The sequence below is a fragment of the Thermobia domestica genome, chromosome 15, assembly GCF_964235325.1.
Source record: "Thermobia domestica chromosome 15, izTheDome1.hap1.1, whole genome shotgun sequence".
NCBI classification, from domain to species: domain Eukaryota; kingdom Metazoa; phylum Arthropoda; class Insecta; order Zygentoma; family Lepismatidae; genus Thermobia; species Thermobia domestica.
This window is the reverse complement of record NC_137468.1, coordinates 41,975,418-42,000,040: the sequence shown is the minus strand read 5'-3', so window position 1 is coordinate 42,000,040 and position 24,623 is coordinate 41,975,418. Positions and strand designations below refer to the sequence as shown.

General features: G+C 36.9%; 1 protein-coding gene across 1 annotated transcript in view; it reads left to right on the top strand.

The window, feature by feature from the left end:
- The first annotated feature begins 14,376 nt into the window (after positions 1-14,376).
- The window catches only part of Rpt6 (26S proteasome regulatory subunit Rpt6), a 31,109-nt gene continuing 20,862 nt past the window's right edge, over positions 14,377-24,623 (top strand). The window contains exons 1-2 of the mRNA XM_081739635.1: positions 14,377-14,535; positions 22,655-22,799. Coding sequence (XP_081595761.1) covers positions 14,515-14,535; positions 22,655-22,799 — 166 coding nt within the window. The 5' untranslated portion in view covers positions 14,377-14,514. The remainder of the gene's footprint in view (positions 14,536-22,654; positions 22,800-24,623) is intronic.

Here is a 24,623-nt window from a genome sequence, read left to right as displayed (position 1 = left end):
AATGCTATTTAACCGAGTCAGAGCAGGGCTTCAGTGAGGGGGTGCGAGCGAAGGAAGCAGGCGCGTCAGTTGATGTAGTGAAAACGAGTGCGTTTTGGTAATGATACGAGTTTGAATAGCACTTGTCATGGTATCGTGGTAGTAGCGCTCCACTCGTAAACATAAATTATAGCTTCTGTAAACTATGCAGAAATACACCGGTGGTGGAAAATAGTAACACCGGTCAACTTTCATATGCACTCACTTACGTAAAAGTTTCGCAGAAGGGGTCCAGAAGTAAGCAGAACATACAAAATTTACAGGAGAAATGGAAGATGCAAGTACTTAGACCTAACACAACCTAACTAAATCTAACCTAATGAAGTTAACTAGCTTAAACTAACCTAATATTAATAGAAGTAAGCGAAATTCTATCACTTTTTGAAAATTGTGTTGGACCCATGTACTAATATAATCTAACGTAACATAACCGTAACTAACCTGAACCAACCTAAACTAAACTAATGTGAATATAAACTACCGAAATTGTAGCATTTCCTAGAAAAAATAGCTGGACCCTTTCTGCTAAACATTGTCTCACCTATTTTAACCGTCGTTAAAACATTTATAATGATTTTACACTAGTAACCCTACAGTTGTAAACATAAAATACAGGTGCATTACTTTGTATTTAATTATGTTGCTTCCAAAAAAATTGTTCCTTATAAATATGTCTTTTCGTGCAAAGTATTAAATTTTACTTGTAAATCTTCTAAAATGTGGTGCGCCAAAAGTATACCAGCACCCTTCTGACTTATGCTTTTTTTTTTTTTTTTTTTTTTTTTTAGAGGTATCCAATTTAACAATATAGCGCCTGATATTAATATCAGTGGGATGTGCAGTGTGGTTAGCATAGTAATTCTTCAACTTTATACTTTTATTAAATAGAGCTATTTCACAATGTTGATATACGTCATTCGGTCAGACAGGAAAAATCTTCACGTGTATGGCACACAAGGGTAAGATTTCCTACAAGATATGTCATAACATTTTTCCGAAGATAAATCCTAAGATATTTCCTAGGATTGATCTCGTAATGTATAGCGCGCCTTACTTGATTGTACGTTGTGTATAATTGTACGTTAAATGTAATAAGTAGTACAAGCCCTTTAAACCCCAATATTTATTTTGAAACATCTTGTATTTCCGAGAAACACTATTGGAACTAAGATGGAAAAAGAAATTTTTCTTATGAAATTATTGTTTACAACAACGGAACTATTACTAGTCGAGACTATAACTATTACAATAGCACAAGTTACTAGTGAAGAAAGTGTAATCAATTGTACAATAATCACACAATTTTGTTAGTATAGGTACAAGGAAACAAAGGATATGTAACTTACGAAGGCTTCGATTCAAGATCTGTTCATTGTTTCACTTATCTGCAACATAAGTCAATAAATAAGTTACCAGGAAAAACAGACATTTGAAAATAAAACATGAAAAAGAACGATCTTTTTATTTTAAAAGCTTCACAGGAAAAAACGTTTTTTTACAACACTAATTATAACTGCTATTTTGATTATCGTAAAATAAATCGCAACGACCTCCAAGACCATTTGGGTTATGCTAATAAGACCTATACATATGTTCAAAAGCCCTAAATCTTAGGTCTCTTACCATTCAGGTCTTATGCCTTTTGAGACTTGTGCCTGTTCCATTTATTAGATTAAATTCTGAAATTTGCCACCATCATACAATTAACAATGCTAAACACGTTATTATTTTTATTGTATTATTCTGTTAAACATGAATTATACAAAATAACTTACTTCCTTGTAAGTATGAATTAAGACAGTTTTTCTACATATAGCTTATTTCAAAATATAAATTCCATCAATAAAATAAAACCTTACTTCGCAAAGAGGCAGTCAAAACCTCATCAACAAGAAATATACTTTTATATGTCAGAAATATTTGTCAGCGGACTGCCATCACAAACACGCATCTCTTTACTTTCATCATTGTGGTATAAATCTGTACTTCTTACTGGGATGGCTCGATGGTAGAGAGCTTATCTCTGGTGTGTGGAGTCCATAGTTCGATCCCAGCTCACACCAAGTGAGCTTTGTAATGGGCAACCCCCCTTATGCGTTGGTTTTCTCATTGTTCTTCAGTTTCTTCCCACTTTCTTCATTCAGTCTCATCACCATCGTCTCGCCTTTAGTCTGCATGGCGTAACGTGAGACATAAAACTTAAAAAAAAAATAGAGTAAAATAATTTACCGAAGTAAGCATCTTTTACAAGCCATTTTTATTAATTTCAAATGATTTCTCATAATCATCATTAGCGGAGATATGGAACCGCAGACGCCGTAATCAAGCGAGAACCAGGAAATAAGAGAGCCGAACATAAAAAGAAAAAGTGCTCAAGAACAAAATTGCACTTCCACAACTTATGAATTTATTGTTCTTTTCTTTACCATACTAATTTGTTTCAATATTCTAGGTGATTTCCTAGAAATATTCTATTAAGAAAAGAGAGAGGAGAACAAGCAACAATTTTTCATGGCCAATGTTTTCTACAATTTTCCAGCCCCCAAGAGATTACCAATACAATGAATGTATCGTTCGCTTAACTTCTTCATTCTATACTGCGGGAATTTAGAAAGTATCTAGCTTTCATATAACGTAACTACCACAGTAACTATGTATTTTTAGTAGCATTTTAGACGCTTGCCTTTCCTTCAACCGTTTAAACATGTTAAATTCGAACAAAAATCACGAATATTTTTATGCATGCAATGCATACACAGCACACACTAAACAGAACCATGAGCGAAAATGCAGTGGTTTAATGATAGAGCGCTCACCTCTCATTCATGGGGTCCATTCCAACTAGTGATGAGCAAATGCAAGACCAAGACCAAGAGCTGGGTGGTCTTCGTCTTGGTCTTGCACACCCAGTCTTGGTCTTGCTTGCAAGAGTCTTGGAAGACTTGCATTATGAAATCTTATGATTTCGATAGGTAACTTTTACTCTCTATATAAGGAATAATAAATTCTACAATGCCCCAATAGTAACGGAAATCCAATGTATGTTTATAAATGTAATATAGTTTACCTTCGTGTAAGTATGATGATAGTGTACAACATAGGTGATGACCTTTAATTTTTTTAATGTGTGCTCACGCTTCACTACTTATGAAATAAATCACAACGTTTCGTAATCTTTTTATATTTTTTTAACCGATCCAATACTCGACTGGTTCCCAAACTGGGGAGGCTACCCCTGAGACGCATGAAAGATAATCAAGGAGGCACAGATTACTGAAATACCAGATTGTATTAAACAATATTGATTAAAATCCAACCAGTTTAAATAAATATTCAGTACTTCGAGTTTACTGCTGCTTTAATGGAAATAGTTCCTGCGCTTCGTTCTTATGCACTGATAAAAGATTTTTTTTAGCCCTGAAGTGTTTCTGTTTTTCATTTTTATTGCCACTTTATTCTTCGATATTTTGCATAGTTTGCACAACCGTAGGAATGTTCCCCACTTCCCGTAACAACTTCGAAGTACGCATGAAATTTACTCTTTGCGCCAGCCACTTGCGCTTTTTATTTTGAAATTTTTTTCTTACTGGACGTTTATGGCGTTTCATCAGGAGACTGCCTAAGGCTAGGCAATTGAGGTGAAAAACAAATCCCTCTTTTGATATATTTATCCCAGGACGAACCGACAAACTTTACCAGCTCTAAGATCAAAGGTGTAAGCTTATTCCAGATAACACACAAGCGTAGAATAATGTCTGACTTCCCGATAAGTAAATCTCATTGTTTAAAAACACAGGAATGCATCGTAATCCAGCACCAATGACACATTTCTTTGTGCACAACAAGCTTTGATTAGAATGTCACCTATGTGGCTTGAAAACGAGTAATGACTACAGAAAACGCGAACAACCGATTCGAAAAACGACGTACTGTAACTATATGCTACTGGGGCGGATCGATTCACACGAATTGTATAAACTACCTGTAACACATCCACTCCAGTTGTATTTGCACTGAAGCCAAGAAATTCAGGTGAAAGATGTAATATTTTTTCCCCTTTTTACATTCTATAAAGAAAATTCTAGTAGTACCGGTATTTGTGCAAGAATTTTGCACAAGAATCTTGGTCTTGGTCTTGCACCCCTTTGTCTTGGTCTTGGTCTTGCATCGGGATACCTGATCTTGGTCTTGGTCTTGCATGCAAGACTCTTGCAAAAACTGCAACATCAAGACTCTTACGCTCATCACTAATTTCAAATAGCGCCAAGTTGATTTTCTAGTGGACAAAAACAGTGTGTTTAGTTTCCTCGGATTTCTTCCGTTTCTTCCCACTCTCTTCATTCCATGATTTCGTTCATTACCATCATTGTCCCCTCCCTTACCCTCGAATCATATTCGCGGGACATTAAGAAAAAGGAACCATGAGCAATCGCAGTGCTAAAAAATATATAACTCAAACATGATAAACCATAACTAAAACAGAAAACATGTTCATAATTCTATTAATAGGCTTAACAGTTGTTGGATATTGTATTTTCAGTAAATTGAAATATTTCTTTCCCTCTTCAAAGCATTGCATAAAAAGACTAAAATTACAAGTATGCATAAAGATATACGGCCTTAGGTAAAACGAGCTTCTCAACTTGAGGGCCGAAAACCGTATGAGTTTGCGAAGGAAAGTAGAAAAGATAATGTGACCTAATAGCTGAAAAATATTTTTAAATATTATTTTGAATTTCTTATGTTACTTTATCACAAATACAATGAATAATAAACAAATAAAGAATCTTTAGTAGAACATTTGGAATTAAGGAGGAACGAAACTGAAGAAAAAATTGCATATTGAAATACCAAATACAATCAAAACTGAATATTGAAATGTAATTCAAAATGTGAGACAATTGATTATTTTCTCGAATGATTATCTCGAAATGATATTCTTAATATGATTATAATTGCTTTCTTCAATCTTGTTCCTCAGTGCACGCTTAGTTTCAGAACTGGCTTAAATTATGCATTTATCAAGAGAAGATTTCCAGAACAGAATACCATTAAAATGTGTTTGCGAATCATGTATAACGAATTCTGTTCGTGCTTATCAAAATCGCTTTACCTGTGTTCAACTGTAACCTCGAACAAAAAACAATGCAACTACATTTCCTTTATTTTTGTAATACATACTGCCCATTATTTCAAACAAATAATATTACTTTCTCGTTTTTTTAGTTAATTGCAAATCAAAAACGCTTCACTTAAATGAGGAATATAATAAAGATATATCATACCTCTATTTTTGCAACACTGCATTTGAATAATTACACATAGGCTATACAAACTAAACAGGTTGCTTTAAAAAGAAAGTAGAATCTTTTTTATGACAATTATAAATGGACAAATCAGTTTCATAATTTGATTCAAAAACACTACCTGCGTTTCATTTTTTAAAAAATGAAACACTAAAGACATACATCTTTTCTCAACACTACACTTTGATAATTACACACAAGACGAAGAAGAGTTGCATTAACAAGCAGATCTGAAAACTTCCGAATTTTTCCTTCGTATCTGATGGAGTATGTGATATATAATGCGATTATCTTATGTTACAAATGTCCTTTAAATCTAAAACGTATTGTTTACAATGACAATTGCAAATGAGATTTTGTCAACTTTTTATTTTTTAAACCAAAGTGGAATATTGCAGTGACCGCTTGATGTTTGTAACACTACATGCAAAGCCAGTGGATATTGTGATAATACAAGTGTATATACCAACAACTGGCCATGATGATAGTGAAATAGAAGTAATGTATGATCAGATTAGTGACATATTGCATCAGGAAGGAAGAGGTAAGGTCAACGTCATAGTAATGGGAGACTTCAACCGCGTAGTAGGAGAAAGAGCTGCGAATAAGGTAGTGGGACCATTTGGACTAGATAGAAGAGACAAACGAGGGCAAATGCTTATCGACTTCTGTAGGCAACATGATATGGTGGTGATAAATACGTGGTTTAACAAATGAAAAACCAAGCTGTGCACGTGAAAAAGTCCAAGAGATAAGAAACGCTACCAAATCGGTTACATTCTTGTAAAGCAACGTTTCAGGAATAATGGCCCTAAGAGACTTGAAGACACTGCCAGGCAATGTTGCCAATGTGTGTGTAATTGCACAAAATGTGTGCAATTTTGTCCTGTTTGTGCATTTTGTGTGTAATGCCAATCTGTGTACATTTTGTGTGTAATTTGGGACAATTAAAAATTTTGATCATTGATGATTTTTACGAAGTTCCTTTCATTCAAATATTCATTATTTCTACATTTTTTTCCTAAAAATTGCCTTCTAAAAACTACGAGCTCCAACGCCTGACTCCAGGCCAGCGCAATAAAACCACAGAGAAAATAACAAGTTATTTGTTATTATTGTTAATCTCTTGTTATTTTCTCTACAGCATGATAAATACTATATTGCTTCCTTGGTACCTCACTTCTTGTTTTTCAGAGGCGGGTGTCATGACATCCCCAAGCAAAGACGCTTTGTTCAAGCAAGCAATGTGAATGAATGTTGACCCTCGATGAGGCGGAGGGGGTAAGAAGTCTTTTGTCTTCTCACCACTTGTGAAGAAAATGCCATTTTGCAAACAGATGAACGACAGAGTGGCCGATGTCCAATTAAAATCATTAAGTATGTTGAAAGCAATGGCGCAGACTTTCCAAGATTTATGTGGGTGCATATCAATGGCGGGTCATATTAGCCTTATGTTTTCAGGGAAGTCTCGATGTTTGATTGATTTACTTTTAATTAAATATTTTATGAACATTGTCATAAAGGACTGTGCTGTGAGAAAGTAAAATATATCGGTACTATAAGGATAAATTGGGGCTGCCCTAGCTCAGTCGGTAACAGACTGATTTAAACGCAAGAGAAACTGGTTCAAACCCGGGTTCAAGCTAAAAATCTTGTGGGTGCGCCCCACCCACAAGATTATTGATGTGAGTGCCGGGACCCTGGAGCACCCACGTAATCGGCGCGCATAGTTGAAAGTAAAATGAAAGTGACAATGGGGCGGGAAGGTGACGGTTTTACAACAACAACAACAACAACAACAATAATAATAATAATAATAATAATAATAATAATAATAATAATAATAATAATAGTAATAGTAGTATTAGTAAATCAAGCGCTGAATCCCTGAACAATGGCTGGTCAAAGTACACTCATGTCCAAAATGATTGTCACATATCTATAACGGTCGTTTTTCTATAACGTCATAGAAAAAAAATATAAATACGAAAGTAGAATGAGTACATCAAAATATTGCTAAATGGGCAAGAAAAGTTTTTTTCGTTATATTGTTCTTATTTACAGATCTTTTGACCACATACATGTCTCTGTCGATTATACACATAGTAAAAGTGTTAAATGTACCCTGCCATACAATTATCCAAATATATTCGCACAAGAAGCCTGTTATAGATATGCGACAATCATTTTGGACATTAGTGTAAGTATAGGTATGTACGTCATTAGACATAATATACATATAGATAGGTAGTTATGTATTGTATAATGTTGTGTGCACTTAGGCCCGTGCTGTCCCACCGGGGCACCGGGACATGTCCCGGTACGCCCTCCGAATAATCACATTATATAAAAAGGTACATTTTTTAATAATAAATTCTTACGGTTATTATTGGTAAAGAACCCACGATAAGTACAGTGTTATCTTAACATAAGACGCCCTTGCGAGACCACATCAAAGATAAACGGTTTTATTTTTCTGTATGGCACAGTTCTGTACATAGAATACATATTGCTGGTGAAGAACCATTGGAGGGTACAGTGCGCCCTTGTCATGTGATTATTCCTCTGTATTTTAGAGCAGTATTGGAATAATCAGTGCCTATTGTATTTCTAAAATATAGCTATATTGATTTATTAGTAAATATTTAGCTTCATTTTGTTTGACAAAAAAAAAAAATCTTACAACAACTAAAAAATGTTTCTCTAGTAAAGTATTCACAGTTTAGCTATTTACGTTATTAAACAAACTTAGGGTTTTAATACATAAAATGGCGCCCGTATATATACAGGGTGTATCTTAATTAACATAAACTTCAGGAGGTGACTCCTGACACGGATATAAAACAAAAAAATATACACCAACCTGGGTGTAAAAATGCCTTCTTTTGGCGCCTTGATCACACGAAAATTTGTCGGAAAATGTAAGAACAGCCGGAAAATGTAAGAACAGCTATAACTCAGGAATAAAACATCGGATCGAAGTCGGGTAAAAGGGAATGTCCATTATTTTTAGTCGTAGATCCCATTAGTGTACAGTAGCGGGCAAGGGTGCCTTCCAAAGAAACAGGAGTATTCCGTCGACTATTTTATCAAACGTTGAATGAGGGCAATAAACAACAATCAAGTACAAGATTTCAACAATCAAAAGTAGATCTAATAGTACATCGTTCAAATTAGAACACTTAGAATTCGGAAGAAAGAGATATACATATATGTGATCTATTTCGTCTCAGCACAGAATAAACTCTCAGGAGAATAATATAAACGAAAAGGATTCTTTAACGTATCACAGTTATATCTTCTAGGCTATTGATAACGGATGATAAACGAACGGCTTTCTGTCAAAGTTACGAGTGTGTGAAAATGGAAAAAAGAACTTTGATCTAGATTAGGTTTAAAAGTATCGTGCATAGGACAGTCAGGAGGTATGTAAAGAAATATAACATGTAGTATTCAAAAATGCAAAGATCATATGTGATCAACGAGTGTACAAGGGATTTTCCAGATACATATTGGGCGAAAGTAAGTTGCATTAAAAGACTGCCTCCTCGTAATACGTAATTCCGTGGAATATGATACTTCTGTGCACAGAAGCAACAAAAATTGATGAAACACGAGATGTTGTACACGTTGCATAATGATACAAAGAAATGCGCTGGAACAGTATACTTAATCTATGTGTTAGGTAAATCTTGATCCAGTGATACTTTCGTGGGGCTTTTCCCCTATCTTGGAGTTGGAAAAACGCGCCTTAATCCTAACCTACGAAAAACTACATTCCTATTGTGAATATACCTAAATAGTGTCGTATTGTAGCCCACTTATATTTTGATTTTGTCACTGGTGGAACAATTTTTTTTAGAAGGAAATTGTTTCTAGTAGAAAACGCATGCAACAAATGGTGGAAAATATTTTTTCGACATTCGCTATGTACTTTGGAGGTGTTGGAAATACCAACACGGAGGAAAAAGAATGTGGCACTTTTGCTTAGACATAACAGCACTTACGGAATTATCGTTCCTTGTATGCCACTTGCAAGTGGCTCGCGGAAGGCTGTATTGCAGTTTTGATGTGGATGGCATAAATTAGCGTGGCTGTGTTATACTAGGCATCTGACGCAACTTGTGAATGATATACAGTGTTCGATGCTCTGATGTTACGTGTGGAATTGCTGTATAACAGGGTAGGAAGTATTGCGTACGACGGTAGAGTGTAGTGTCCAGTTATTCACGTTGTGTAAAACTGTAGACGTTGGTGTTTAAGTAAAATTAATTTTGTTAATCTGTATGTGCCTGCGCAATGGCAGATTACCCTGTCCGCGAGCTGACAGATAGGCACCTCATTTATGGAAAGTTAAGGGGAAATATCCAAGAGGCAAGGCGTTTATATCGTAAGCGTCTTCCATATAGAAGAGTGACTTTCCCTGTATTTTTTCCACGCCTCCATATTCGCCTTGGAGAGATGGGGTCTCTTTAATTTCCCCTACATGAAATCGGAGGAAATTGCACCATGTGGACAGTTGAATTTGAACACAGCGTACTGGGAATAATCAAACATCGTCCTGAAACTAGCAGTAGCCATGTGTAGGGCGTAAAAATCCACATGCAACCCTAGTGAACGATCAGCAGAGAGATTTAGAGTTAGCGCACGGTGCAGTATGGTGGATAATTTTGTGGTAGAACCTTATTTATTACCGGCCTCCTGTGTGGGAGTACGTATAATTTATTTTTACGTAATGTTCTCACAAAATTGTTAGAACATGTGCCTTTGAACATAAGACAGCAGATGAGATTCCAGCATGACAGTGTACCTGCACATTTTCACAGGTATATGCAGACCTACTTAAATGAAACATTCCCAGATAGTTGGATTGGGAGAGATTGACCTGTGTTATGACCACCTCTTTCACTCTACCTCACCTCCTTTGATTTTTTATTTGGGGCGTTATGAAACGCCTTTTGTATGCAACACTAGCCACGACAGCCGGAGAACTTGTTGCTTGAGTTAACATAGCTGCGGCATTCACCTCCGAAATTTCAGGTGTGTTTGACCGCACGCGGAAAAATTTGCCTCGGCAATGTCATCTTTGGAATGCGGTCAACGGTTGACAATATCAAACTGTGAACTGTTATTCTTCACAGCTGTTTCGTGTACACATACGTCTGGTAAAATACGTTTGATAAAATACTCCAATGAATATTCCAGTTTCTTTGGGAGTCACCCTTGCACCGCCACTGTACTACATCCGATTGTACACTAATGGAATCTACGACTAAAAATAATGGACATTCCTTTTGCACGATTTCGATCCGACATTTTGTTCTCGAGTGTGGCTGCAGTTGCATTTTCTCGAAAATTTTCGGCGGTCATAAGCTCAGAGGCATTTCTACACCCAGGTTGATCTATACTTTTTGTTTTATCTCCGGTGTCTTAGTATATTAATTAAGTTACACAATATATATTCACGTTTGTATGCGCTCCCTTTTGGTAGATTTGTCCACCGCCCTCCTTACTGACCCAGCACGGGCCTGTGTGCACTGTCTTCCAGCTTGTGTGTAAAATTGTGCAATTTGGACGGAAGGTGTGTGTAATTTTGCTTGCCGTATCTGGCAACACTGCTGCCAGGAGCGGACATTGATTCGGATCACAATCTTCTGGTGGCGGAAGTGCAAACCTGGTTAAAGGCGATCAAGAAAAATGGGAGGAGAAATCGAAAATGGAACTTAGAGCGACTAAGAAATATCGACGATGATGTGAAAGAAGAAACTGAAGAAAAATTCTGTGCAATGGGCGATGTGGTTGATAATATAGAGAATAGTTGGGAAAAAGTTAAACAGATTCTACTTGACACACTCCACAATAACATTGGCAGGATGGAAAAAGCATCGAGAAAACCATGGATAACTGAAGCAATGCTTAAGAAGATGGAAGAACGCAGAAGGACATAAAACACGGACATCAATGAATACAGAAGGCTGAATAATGAATTGAGAAGAGAAACAGACAAAGTCAAAGAAATTTACATGGAGCAGATATGTGAAGAAATAATGGAACTTCAACGGCGTGGCAGATATGATCTGATGTACCAGAGGGCTCAAGAGTTAGGAGGGAAAGCTAACAAAAGTATACGAACGTTCGTCATTGAAGATCAAGAAGTTAATGTAACCACTGACCATCAAAGAATTCTTAGAATTTGGGAGGAATACATAAAAAATCTGAACGATCAGAAGAACCGCCAAAAGGATATTGCAATCGAAGCAGAGGAAGAGGTGGATGATGATGAAAAAGGACCCAGTATATTGAAAAGTGAAGTAGTACAAGTAATCAAAGATATGCGAAGGAGAAAGGCCAGTGGAGACGACGAAATATTAGTAGATTTGCTCAAGGGATTAGGAGAGAACGCAATGAAAGCACTGACTTCACTTATTAACAAGCTCTACCTAAGTGGAGAATGGCCAGAGCATTTTGTTGATGTTACAATGATTGCATTGCCCAAGAAAAAGCAAGCAAAGAAGTGCAGCAATCACGGAACCATTAGCCTGATTTCCCACACTGGAAAGATCATTGCATGCATACTGAACAGGCGGCTGGAAATTGGACGAGTCAATTGGACGAAACTTCTGAAAATACTTAAAGAAATCGGAGTCAACTGGAGAGATCGGCGACTCATTCGAAACTTGTATATATGACAACGAGTGAAGTAGAAACCAATAGTGTGAAGATTTGAAGAGGAGTCAGACAAGGATGTAGTTTGACACCCCAATTATTCAACATTTACAGTGAATGTTTAATGAAGGAAGCATTAATAGGAATTGGAGATTTCAAGATTGGAGGGCAGATATTAACAAGATCAGGTATGGAGATGATAAGGTTATAATAGCTAAAACCGAAGAAGGACTACAGGAGATGATTGACAAAATAATTGACACCGAAAAACTGTATGGAATGGAAATTAACATCGAAAAGTCGAAAGTCATTAGAATACCCCGTGGAAATACGTCCTACGGATCAGAGTAGAACAAAGAGAACTTGAAGAGTTCGATAATTTCAAGTTTCTGGGAAGTATTTTGACGAGAGACGCTTACTGCGCCAAAGAGATCAGGTCAAGAATTGCCATAGTTAAAGAAGCATTCAAAAAGAAAAGATCACTCTTAACTAGCAGGCTCAATATTGGACTTAAGAAGAAGTTGGGCAAGTGTTATATATGGAGCATTGGACTGTATGGTTCAGAGACTTGGACATTACGGAAGTTAGAGAAGAAAGATGGAGAAGATAAAATGGACAGAGAGAGAAACAAACGAAGATGTTTTGAAAGGGATAGGAGAGAAGAGGACACTTCTAGCCACCATTCTTCGTAGAAAGGCCAATTGGATTGGACACATCTTGCGAAGAAATTGTCTTCTTCATACCACCATAGAAGGAAAGATGGAAGGGAAGCGAGGAATAGGAAGAAGAAGAACACAGCTTATCGATGATTTGAAAGATAGAAGAAAATATTGGGAGTTAAAAGAGGACGCTGAAGATCGACAAAAGTGGAAGAAACATTTCTAGGTCCAAATCTAAAATTGAAAAAAAAAATCCTCATTAGTCCCAGGACCTGCCGAAAGGCAGCATACTTAATAATAATAATAATAATAATTTAATGAAACCGTTTTTTCATATATACTCCTGATATTACACTAGCACAATATTTACCTGGTATATTGGTTTGTTCCACCTTGACCCCCATGATATAAATTTTGTGACAACAGCTGGCTAGGGTAGCGCGCGATAAAAGTTACATGCGTGAGTATTACTCTCAGGAACGGGTCGTATTCTGTGAGCGTTGATCTTACATATGGTCTGTACCTCCCAACTGCATCAAATTTAAGTCCCGGTCATTGTTCGGTCGGATTCCACTTTAACAGTATATTTCGTTCTTCGTAACCACAACATTGCTTAAGGATGCAAAATTGAGAAAGTAAACAAAACCTAAAACCCTGGTATTGTTTCTAAACTAATTCAATGGCACATACTTGATTATAGACTACTCACTCAATCCTGGGTGAGGTTTGGATAAAGTATTGTTCTTGTACTTATTTTAAATATATTTTAAAAGTTTCTCATATAATTCAATATGTGTCTTTTCAACGATCCAGCAAAATTTCAGTGAAGTATTGTGGGTTATAACCCATTCATCTCTAGTAGCATTTTCACGCCTTACCCTAGCCAACTGTTTTAAGTTGGTCACAAGGAATCTGGTGAGGGTAGATTTACATTGAAGTTGCACTCGTAACGTCACGTGGTATTATCAGGGAGTCAAAGTGGAACAAAAGAAGCCCTGCGGTGCTTCTAACTTCCTTCGCTCGCTCAGCTGTTTCGTAACGTAAGTAAATCAGTTGTTATGCATTACATATTACGTACGCAGGTAAATGAGTATTATTTTATCTTATTTTAATGACAGAAGTGTTATGAGAATTTTAAAAAATAAGCCCTTGGGTGGGTTTGAACCCACGCCAAAAGGGATTTTCATTACTAGCCTGTTCGCTAACACGCTCGGCCGCGAGAACCGATTGCAACTGGTGTTTTGACTATATGTGTGCTACGTAGTGAGAAACGAATAACTTCAATCAATCAGATCAGTGTATTAGCTCCTATGACTAGGGTCGAGCGTGATTAAAATAAATGCTCTCTTGTACCCCTGCTGCATAATTAATTAATCGTTTAGATATGGCGGTATTCGGTACCTTCGTATTGTTTCTTCAGTTTCGTTTTTTTTTTTTTTTTTTTTTTGACGTGGAAGCGATGGTAGCGGCATAATAAATTTAAGGGTTTTTGCCGTTTAGAGGTGGCATCTTTGCTTGAGGTTTATACCGTTTTAGATTTGCCGAACTAATTTAGTTTTACGTCTCATCCTCGTTAGAACTAGTGCCGTTTACTCAATACAATTTACAATTTATTCGATATAATTTAGGTATCGTACCGTTTATTTGTAGCACCTCATTTCCGGCCGCTTTACTTCTCTGTAGACCGGTCAGTATGTAGATAGAACTTTAGAAAGAACCTGGCAACTCTTATTCTTGCAGAAGTGGAAGGTCATCGTGCGAGGTGCGTGCGATGCTAGAATTGACAGTGGCCAACTAGCTTTTTGTGTGTGGTTTATTATTATTAATTTTCAAGAAAAGCAATCATGACTCCTCAAAGTAACGAGGTAATTGTGTAAAATTAGTTTTAAGTGCATTATTCTGATTGGTTTATATTTTAGTGGTTTTCTTTTTACAACGCATGTGAAACTTCGTTTGACTTTCTTTGAAACTACTTATTTACCGTTACGACGGTGAACACATTTTGTATTATGCTTTGGTTGTTAACTTCCAAGTTGTAGATGATTTTCGTTCGGATATAGTATACAACAGATCCTCATCATTTCCCGAGGACTCACGAAGTTCAGTTTTTTACTTATTATTTATTGAGAATCTAGGAACTTGAAAATGGGGTAACAAAGCGACTTCCATTTACTTATCGACTGAAACTTGGGCTTAAGTTTAGAGTTGCCCCTCCAGTCTGTAGGTGCCCTTGGACTTTGCAACATACAAAAAACAGTGCTTAAAGTATTAAAAATTATTACATTTCACTTAACTTTAGTACTCCGTTGGCTTTACAAAAATTTAAAAGGTTTTCTTCATTATTTTTGAGCATCCATTACACCTGTTCGCCATATTCGCCATATTTTACAACTACCATGCTGCTGAAACCTTCCGCGAATGCTTCCGCATCCGGCAAATAGTACTAACTTCCACATATCTTTTCTCGTATTAAACATAACTCTCATGCCGAACTTAAATTCCTAAACATCAAATAAAAACTTCAAATTATCATTTCTTACCTCATTTCTCCTGTAAATTTTCCTGATTTTTATAAAAAGCGGAGGGGTAACTCTAAACTTAACCCGAAACTTGTACATGACATACCACCAATTCTGTACGTGGTGCAAGAGTTTCAACTATCCTCGAGTACGGTGCACGTTATGTGCGCCTCTGTAGTGCCCTTGTACTTTATATTTCACTATGTGTGTGTGTGGGGGGGGGGGGGAGGTACTTGAATGCATATTGCATGTCTTGTGCTCGTGGATAGTTCTTACTGTTGCATTACGTACAAACGTGATGATATTTCATGTAGAAGTTTTAATATCACACATAAGAAACGCAGATCATGGTGTACTCATACTGATGTTCAGATTGACTTTAGGAGAGCTGAATATAAATGCAGCATATGCATAGAAACTATAGTGCATGAAAATCAACATGTGCTAGATTTATACCCAAAACAACTAATACTATCTAACCGAGTCGGGGCAGGGCTCTGCACAGGGGGACGTCCGAGGAGATCAGACACGTGAGAGATTGTGGACTTACGTGTGGGTAGGATAAACGAGAGGCTAACTGGAGAATTTATAATATAAATTGGAGAATTTATTTTGGTTTGTGAGGAAGAGAGAGTGAAAGTAAGGTGAGGAGTAGTAAGTTACGAAAATACTTCTTGTTGTTTTTGATATGGTAAGCGGCACTATATATGGAGGCAGAAGGGGCCACTTTGCAGAGAGGACACTTGTTATGATTTATGGAAATGGCAGTGTGGAAATGATGTATAAATGACAAGATTGTGTCATATCGTGTTTGAGTTTTATCGAGTTATACACAGTGGTGCTATTCTAATTTTTAGCAACCGGTTGTATATCATATATATGTATATATGAGAGATGGTAGATAGCCCCATAGAACATGCTGCGATCTGCGATGTGATCGCAGAAAATATGCCGCGTTTGTGCAGAATGGTTGCCATGTAACGCTGTAATAAAAGTATGATAGTATCATCTTGATTTTTTATTTTGGAATTGCTGCAGAAAATTTTGGACTTACTGAAGCTCATCGCAGAAAGACAAAGAAAGTTCTGCCATCGGGGTAGATGGATATGATTCTGTTAGGAAACAAACCAAACCATACAAGGTAGACAAAACCTGATTTTTTACTGGATACCACAAGTGATAACTAACGACATATCAGCATACTAATACAAAATGGTGTGACGAAATTATGTAGCACCTCGAAAATATTGAAAACGAATTGTCTAAGATGGGTGGTTATCACAAAGTATTGGAAAACCTTCATCCAGCATTGGATCGACAGTTGACGATAGTGGTAGGTACATGTCTGAAATATAAATAACCCTCACCAGTTCTAATTCTTGATATCTGAGCATTTGAGATTAAGAATAAATGTTTATACCTTGTTTTGAGAGATCATATGTTTAAGCCTATAGCTACAAAAGTTTCTAAAAGCAAAGATAAAATAAAACTTACCGTTGCCCCATCACGCCATTAATCTTCTGATATGCATAAAGCAAAGCAATGCTCTTTGAACAGGTCATTTGTTTCTGGCTGTGAAAAATTTGTATCCAACAAGCTCTCCCTTCCAGCTGCCTGTGTGTGTAAGTGAGTTTATGACTCGCTATAACAAACGGTTCTGCGAACGCAAAATATTTTAACAACCGGTTCTAGCGAACCGGTTGAATAGCATCGCTGATTATACATAAGTAAGGAATGTCAGGTGTTGAAACTGTGTGAAAGACATGATCTACTAAACACTCGAACAGTTGATCGCAAGTGGAAGCAAAACTACAGAAAAGAACAACAACATCCAACAAAACCTACTCTAATCTAACCTTGTTTAGTACATTTTTGTACTTTTTGGATAACATTTAGCATCTCCCCAAAGGCTGTGCAACACATAAGCCATGCATTTCATGATATATAGGGCTAAAGTGTTTTTCCACTATCCTCGTTTATGCGTATCCCAACCGCCGCTGACGCGCCTGCTTCCTACGGACGCACTTCCTCGTTATGTTCGGATCCCGTGCTACACTACTTTCCGGACCAGGTTATGTAGCATTCTTGCTTTTTTAGTGGGCACCTAGTATAGGTTGCTTCGTGGTTTATGAACTAGCTTTTATGCCGTACGTCCACACTGTATTTCGAACAGTGCTCACTGCCAAGAGAACTAGGGTCACAACCTTGTATTTTGGGGAAGAAATTAGTTTTTTTTTTTTTTTCGGTTTTCGTGTGGTCCGGCGATACAACAGTAATGCCTAAACGAGAATAGTGAGGGGAAAAAATCAGATTTTCTGTCTGTCGCAGTTTTGTGAGATTTCTGTAGTTGCGTATGATCACTATACCTTCATGTAGTACTTCACTTCATTGATTTGGTTTGATTTTCAGCTTAGCATCCCTTTCAGCAGTGAGGCTATAGGAGACGTGGATCTATAGTTTCATATAGGATTCGAACCACATGAGTCCACCACGAATCAAACCCGAATTTCCCACGCCAAAGGCAGGCGTATACGCTAACCGTTTAGTCAGGAAGGGACCTCACTTCACTTCATGTCTTTGAAATCCTATTTTCTAACTTTTCATACGTGTGGTTCAGTTTTCTCTAATTGAATACATCACGTGAGTTCGCCATTTCGGTACACTGCTTATGGACACTATCATCATTGCCAGTGCATTATTTCAGACTGCTACCTTGAACAACTCGGACACCTTTTGGATACTTCGGACATTACGGATCATGACTTAACAATGCTGCTTATTATAGCTTTATACCAATGTTCAGTTGAGGGGGCCATCCTTTTTTCGATCGAAGAAATGTTACAGTTTCGTTCATTTCTGTCTTTCGAAATCAAAATTCATATTTCTTCGTAAATTTTACAAAACTGTGGCCCCATAAAGTAGGGTTGCAGCGTAAGTTTTTATAGTTGTTTGATGTGTGTTTACAAAAAGTACTGACATAAGGAAAGGAAAGTGAAGTGAAGTAATTAATTATTGTGAATTGTGTGTATCTGCCTTGGTATTGACTTAGCATGAATTTGCAAGCGTTAAGTAAGTGAACTCGACATTTGAGTCGTCCACGTTAAGTTTAAGAATACTGATTGGATAATTCTTTCACTAATTATCGTACGCATTTGCTAAATATTTGCAATGTGTAATATAGCAGTACTCAACTTTGTGTAGATGAAGTGGGTAAACTTTACAACACACGCTCCAGCGGCGCATCGATAAGGTGAGCCGTTTTAAAAGGTATAGTAGGGTGAGGAAAGTAGAGTAGAGTCAGATCGGGTTAGTTTAAGCTTCGGGGAGTTTGGACCCATTTTGTTACGATTAATCGAATGTAATTTATTTTGTCTACGTAAGATTACCAGCTGGAGCGTACAATGTAAAGTTTACCCTACGAATTTATGGGAAACCACAGAAATAATACTTCCAAACTTAAAATGACTTAGTTTCCGTAGATGTGGATCAAACATGAATTCATGGTTTATGTACTTCTTTTATGAGAAAATGCACTCCTAACACACAAATTATTTCTTGGGAAGTAGGATTCCTGGGTGCTCTTGGTGCAGATTTACTATAGGACTTAAGTTATAAATATAGCATCAGGACATATGCCGTATAAAGCACTAACCGACCTATGCTATGTTGCAAGTAAAAAGCACGAATTGCTTTTAACTGCGCCAGCGTAGGCGCTTAGCAGGTGACATTGCGCGGTGTGCGTCCGTAGGAAACAGGTACGTTAACGACATTGGGTGTGCATGTAGGCCAGGGGCAAAAGAATAATTTCGAATTTGAACGCTCCATTATGAATAACAACAAAACGATATAATATCTGAAAACGTTACACTACTCCATTTCTCTTGTAAATGTTTCATTTTTTCAGTAGTCTTGGCCCATATCTGTTTAAATTTACCCCGTTTCACACGGACTGTCAGAATGAGGATGGAATGTTGAACGTTTCAGCTCTCTTTCCTCATTGATTACTATGGCTGTCTGGCTACACTAGTTTGTGGTAGACAATACTTTGTTCGTGGGTTTCCTCAAGATTTCAGCCAAAAGGACAAAATAATATTACGTAAAACTAGAGTTGAGTTGATTTTGAGTTTAATGTCCCTTTCAGCAGCGAGGCTGTATGAGACGGGACCTACTGATTAACGTGGGATTCGAACCACATGAGCTCCCGTCGGGAATCCAACTTGGGTCCTCCACGCCAACAGAGGAGCTCAACGTAAAACTAGAAATTTAATTTCACTTGTGTACATACAGAGTTTGTCTATGAAGTAATGAGACTGGTCGCCCCGCGGCGTTCCAGTCGCCAGTAGCGCGCTCCCCGGGGGAGATTGTTGTGGGGGATGCAAGCTAAGCAACGTACTGGGGGCCAGTCGCATCGGGGCTCTGACGCAGTGAGGATCACGCGTGGCGCAAAAGCTTTTTTTTGAGTTTTTGTCACGGCAGAGAATGTGAGAAAGGAAGCGTTCGCAGGAGCAGCGCTACGCGATTAAATTTTGCTTTCACCTGGAAAAAACTGCTTCCGAGAAGCTTGCCTTTGTCAAGGAGGCTTACAAAGACGCCTTGTCAAGGAGTTGTTCCAGGTCAAATCAACATAATTTGGAAACAAAATTTACCTTACCATCTCAGATTGTCATGAAATTTTGCACAAAGGTACTGTTCATATAGACTAAGGAAAATACCAAATTCCAATTTTATGTATCGACCGGGATTGAAGATAGCGCTATGTAAAGTTTGGAAAAAAAGAGACCAAAATAGTATGTTCAATGTATTTTGAAATTGAAATTGCGGCTCTCCTAATTAAGCTAGAGAGCTGGTTGAGGTATCATTTTACAGCATTTTTCATGGCCTGTCCTGTGATGTACATCATCATAGACTAATAGAGAATTGTTTTTTCAAAATCAAAATCAAAATTTTACTTCAAAAATTTTCAGAAAGTACATATTTGAAAATTTTGAAATTAATTCCATGAATAGATAGTATTGTTGCAAAGTATGAATTTGGGATGATAAAGGGTTCATTGTTTAAAAAAAATATAAAACACACTACAGTTTTCATTAATACTCTGCACTTAGCTGAAAAATTTAAGTAAGCAATGTTGTTTTAGTTGTGGGAATAAATATGAAGGGTGGAGTAATGGGTCTAAAACATATCATACAGACTTGTAATCTGCTGGCAATACTTATTATCTTATACTCTAAAACCTTTAACTTAAAGCTGAGTTAAATGCTGACACTTTTGAACTTTAGTTTTATAAACGTTAATAAAATAATAACATAGTTCACAATTAAAAATGCTACTGTAAATAAACGTGGTTTGTAAAATGTATACATTTAGCACTGGTACAACAGCAGGGTTGGCTGGTTTAAACCAGGTTTTGTGTGAATTTCATAGTGACGTTTTCACACATATCGATCATCTGTGTTAGTTGAATCTAATTTTCGCCTTGTAATTAAGGGGTCTCGATGAGTGCACAAAATTTCTCCCAGCTGGAAACCGAGTAGTGGTTCATATGTCACTATGTAATATGTCCAATCCTTCATAACCTCGCTGTTACATAAGAACGTTAAGACTAAACAAACCAAACGAACTGAAACAGCTTCAGCAGGTAGGCCAGGATCTACCTAAAAATTTTGAAAAATATAAACGTCTGAAAGATAATAAATGAATATTTGCTGCAAAGGAACAAATCCTATATTTGAAAAAAAAAAAAAAATAAAATAAAATTAGAAAAAAATGGCTTACTCAAAATTAAAATCCTGAAGCCGCCCCTGCTAAGGGAGGGATCAAATTCAATACGAGGACAAATTGTATTAAAATTTTCAGATGGTTTGCAGGGTTGGGAAAAGGAAGTGTCAAAATCTCCAAGTAAACTTCAATCAGGCTATGTCACCGCTGTCTATGAAGGAAATTGTTAGCTCGGGCATGTTTTACAGGAAAATGAAGAACTTGATGAAGTAAAAACTACTACTTCATCCACCTGGGGCTGGGCCATCTCCATCATTCTTATATCCATGAAATGCTGATGCTAACAAGTGGACGTTTTGATAAAAGTGAATCCTGTAACTCCCACTGGAAGAAGTTACGTATGCCGAATAAATGTGGCTTTTTCAAACTTCAAATGATAAACATATCCTAGTACTAATTGAAAAATTTTACTATGGACTCATCTATATTCTTTCTTCAAGTAAGAGTTCATTTTTATATTCACAAAATTGTAAAACTTATCATTCTTGTGTTATTACTATATGTAGAGAATATTCTTGAAAAATCACGTGTTAGTTTTGATTTTTTTAACAATGAACCCTTTATCATTCCAAATTCATACTTTGCCAGGTGCTTTACAAGAGTACTTCTGTTCATGAAATTACTTTCAAAATTTTCAAATATGTACTTTCTGAAAACTTTTGGAGTAAAATTTTGATTTTTGATTTTGAAATCACAATTCCGTATTAGCCTATATGATGTTGTACATCGCAGGACAGGCCATGAAAAATGCTGTAAAATGATACCTCAACCAGTTCTCTAGCACAATTAGGAGAGCCGCAATTCCAATTTCAAAATACATCGAACATGCTATTTTGGAGATTTTTTCCAAACTTTACGTACCTATCTTCAATATTGGTCGATATATAAAGTTGAAATTTGGTATTTTTCTTAATCTATCTAGAGGGCATCTACGCAGCAAATTTCAATAAAATCTGAGATGGTGATGTTAAATCACTGTGTTGAATTGATATGGAATAACCCCAAGGGCCCAAGTTTTCGGTGGTTCAGTTCAAGAACGGACGGGAGACCGTTGAAGACATAGGGCGAACGATGGTCGAAGTGCAGAAGATTTGTCACTTTGGCCACGTTTTTGTCCAAACCACTCATTGAAGGGCGTCCAGAGCAAAATTTAATCGCGTAGCGCTGCTCCAACGAATGCGTTCCATTTCGCATGTTCTCTGCCGTGACAAAAGCTCAAAAACAGCTTTTACGCCACACGTGATCCTCACTGCGTCAGAACTCGGACGCAACTGTCATCCAGTGCGTTGCTTAGCTTAGACCCCCCACCACAATCCCTGGGGGAGCGCTAATGGCGACAAGCGCCGCGCGGCAGCCAGTCTCATTACTTTATGGACAAATCTTGTATGTTTATCATAGCCGTGGCACATTAAACTTCTGTTAATACGTATGAAAGACAATCATCTAAGTGCGTTCAAAGAATCGAATGTTCCAGATTAAGCTAAACTCATTTTTTTTTCGAAATATTCAGATTAATTACAATGTGCAATTTTTGGGACATCTTTTTTAGGTAGTACTAAGATTGTTTTTTATAATTTATTCCGTGCAGTCGATATCAGCTTATTTGAAGTTGAAAGAATGACTAAATGACTATTGTAGTGTGTTTTGATTTATTTGCTCAATATTAATTAATTTTAATTGTTTACAGATGGAGGTTGATGAGAAGGCCGGGAAAGGCGAAGGCTTTAAGCAATATTACATTACGAAGATTGAAGAGCTTCAGCTTGTTGTGGCTGATAAAAGTCAAAATCTTAGGCGGCTTCAAGCACAAAGAAATGAACTTAATGCAAAAGGTAATGTTGAGTTATTAATACCGTAATTATTTAAGTCTTCTTCAGACCTGGGAGGCCGCGGTGGCTTAGTGGTAGAGCGTTCACCTCTGGTGCTTGGGGTCCCTGGTTTGGTCCCAGGTCGCGCCAAGTGAACTTTGTGGTGGACAGACACGGTGTGTATGGGTTTCCTTGCATTCTCCCGTTTCCTCCCATGTTCTTCATTCCACCATTTCACTGATTTCTCATCATCACCGTCTCCTTTAGCCTAGCCGGCATAAGCGTGGGACGTAACATGCAAATATTTAATTTTTTTCTTCAGACCTGCTGCTATAAATTATTTTTTGTGTCTTTTGCGCTTACATAACAAATGAACCCAACTTCTATGATTCATTAGACGTCCTATTTAGTTTTAAGGAAAGAGTTGATTTGACAAAAGCTTCTGCATCTCCTGTAGGCTCGTCTTTGGTTCAATCCCAAGCTGTGAAAGTTTTGAGGTGAACATCATCATGTCCGTAGGTTTCTTGAGCCTGCCATTTTCTTCCACATTCTCATTTTGCTACTTTTCATAATAACCCGTCTCCTTTAGCCTGCAGGCATAATCGTGGGACCCGAAATTAAATATTTATTTTATTATTTTTTTCTTTTGGGTTTTCTCATATATTTACTAGTGGACGCTATAGAATACATGTCACATAAATAAATGGTGAACTTACAATAATAACGTTGTATTTTATAGTTCTTAATCAGGGCACCATTACCCAAACATTTTGACACATAAAATAGAAGAACAATAAAACAGAAAGATATAGTGTAAGCAATATCTGTGGATTGATCTATATATATATATATATATATATATATATATATATATATATATATATATATTTCCGTTTGTACGTCGCTATAGTGATGTAAATGGTTGTCATGGAGATGTTTTATATAATTGTGAGAATCGCCATGACAGTTAGATGTCTGATTTTGAACTGTGATGTAAAATGAGTAATTTCTCATTAAATATAGTGATTTAAAAATTGAGATTGATGTATGTTTCAGTGTAACTATTGCTATATAAGTAATGATTAGAATACTTGAAAGGGGCGCGGTGGCTCAGTGTTAGAGCGTTACCTCCGGTGCTTGGGGTCCCTGGTTCGATCCCACCTCGCGCCTTGTTATCTTTGTGGTGGACAAACGCCGCGCTCGTAGGTTTTCTCTGGGTTCTCCAGTTTTCTCCCACTTTCTTCATTCCACCATTTCATTCATTTCTCATCATCACCGTTTCTTTTAGCCTAACCGGTATAACCGTGGGATGTAAAACTAAAGATTTCATTTCATTTTAGAATACTTGAACATACATACAAACTGTGGGAATATATATGGTTATAAACTACCTCTTTATTTCACAGAATACAGAAGTGAGATTATCATTTATTTCTCAGGGTATTCCCATTTTCTTGTGGATGTTCATTCCACCACTTTTCTTATCAGTCAATTGCAGTTATTAACTGTCTCTTTTAGTTTACATATAATGATTACTGCGGATGGCAAGAGAAACCAACGTGATAACCAAGCTCGGGAATCGAACTTGGAATCCGTTCAGCAATCGTGCATTGACAGCTTTGTTAATGTCAACCTGAATGTGTACAAAGCTATCAGTACACAAATGCTTTTTTTCTACAAACTGTGATGCAATTAAAAGAAAAAAAAAAACTAATTTTTTGTTCCAACCTCACCACAAGCAATCACAATAAACCACTATATTAGAAGTTATGGATTAAGCAATTACAGATAGAACATACTACAACGCAACATGCATAGAGGAAAAATCCTGAATCAAATACACACTTG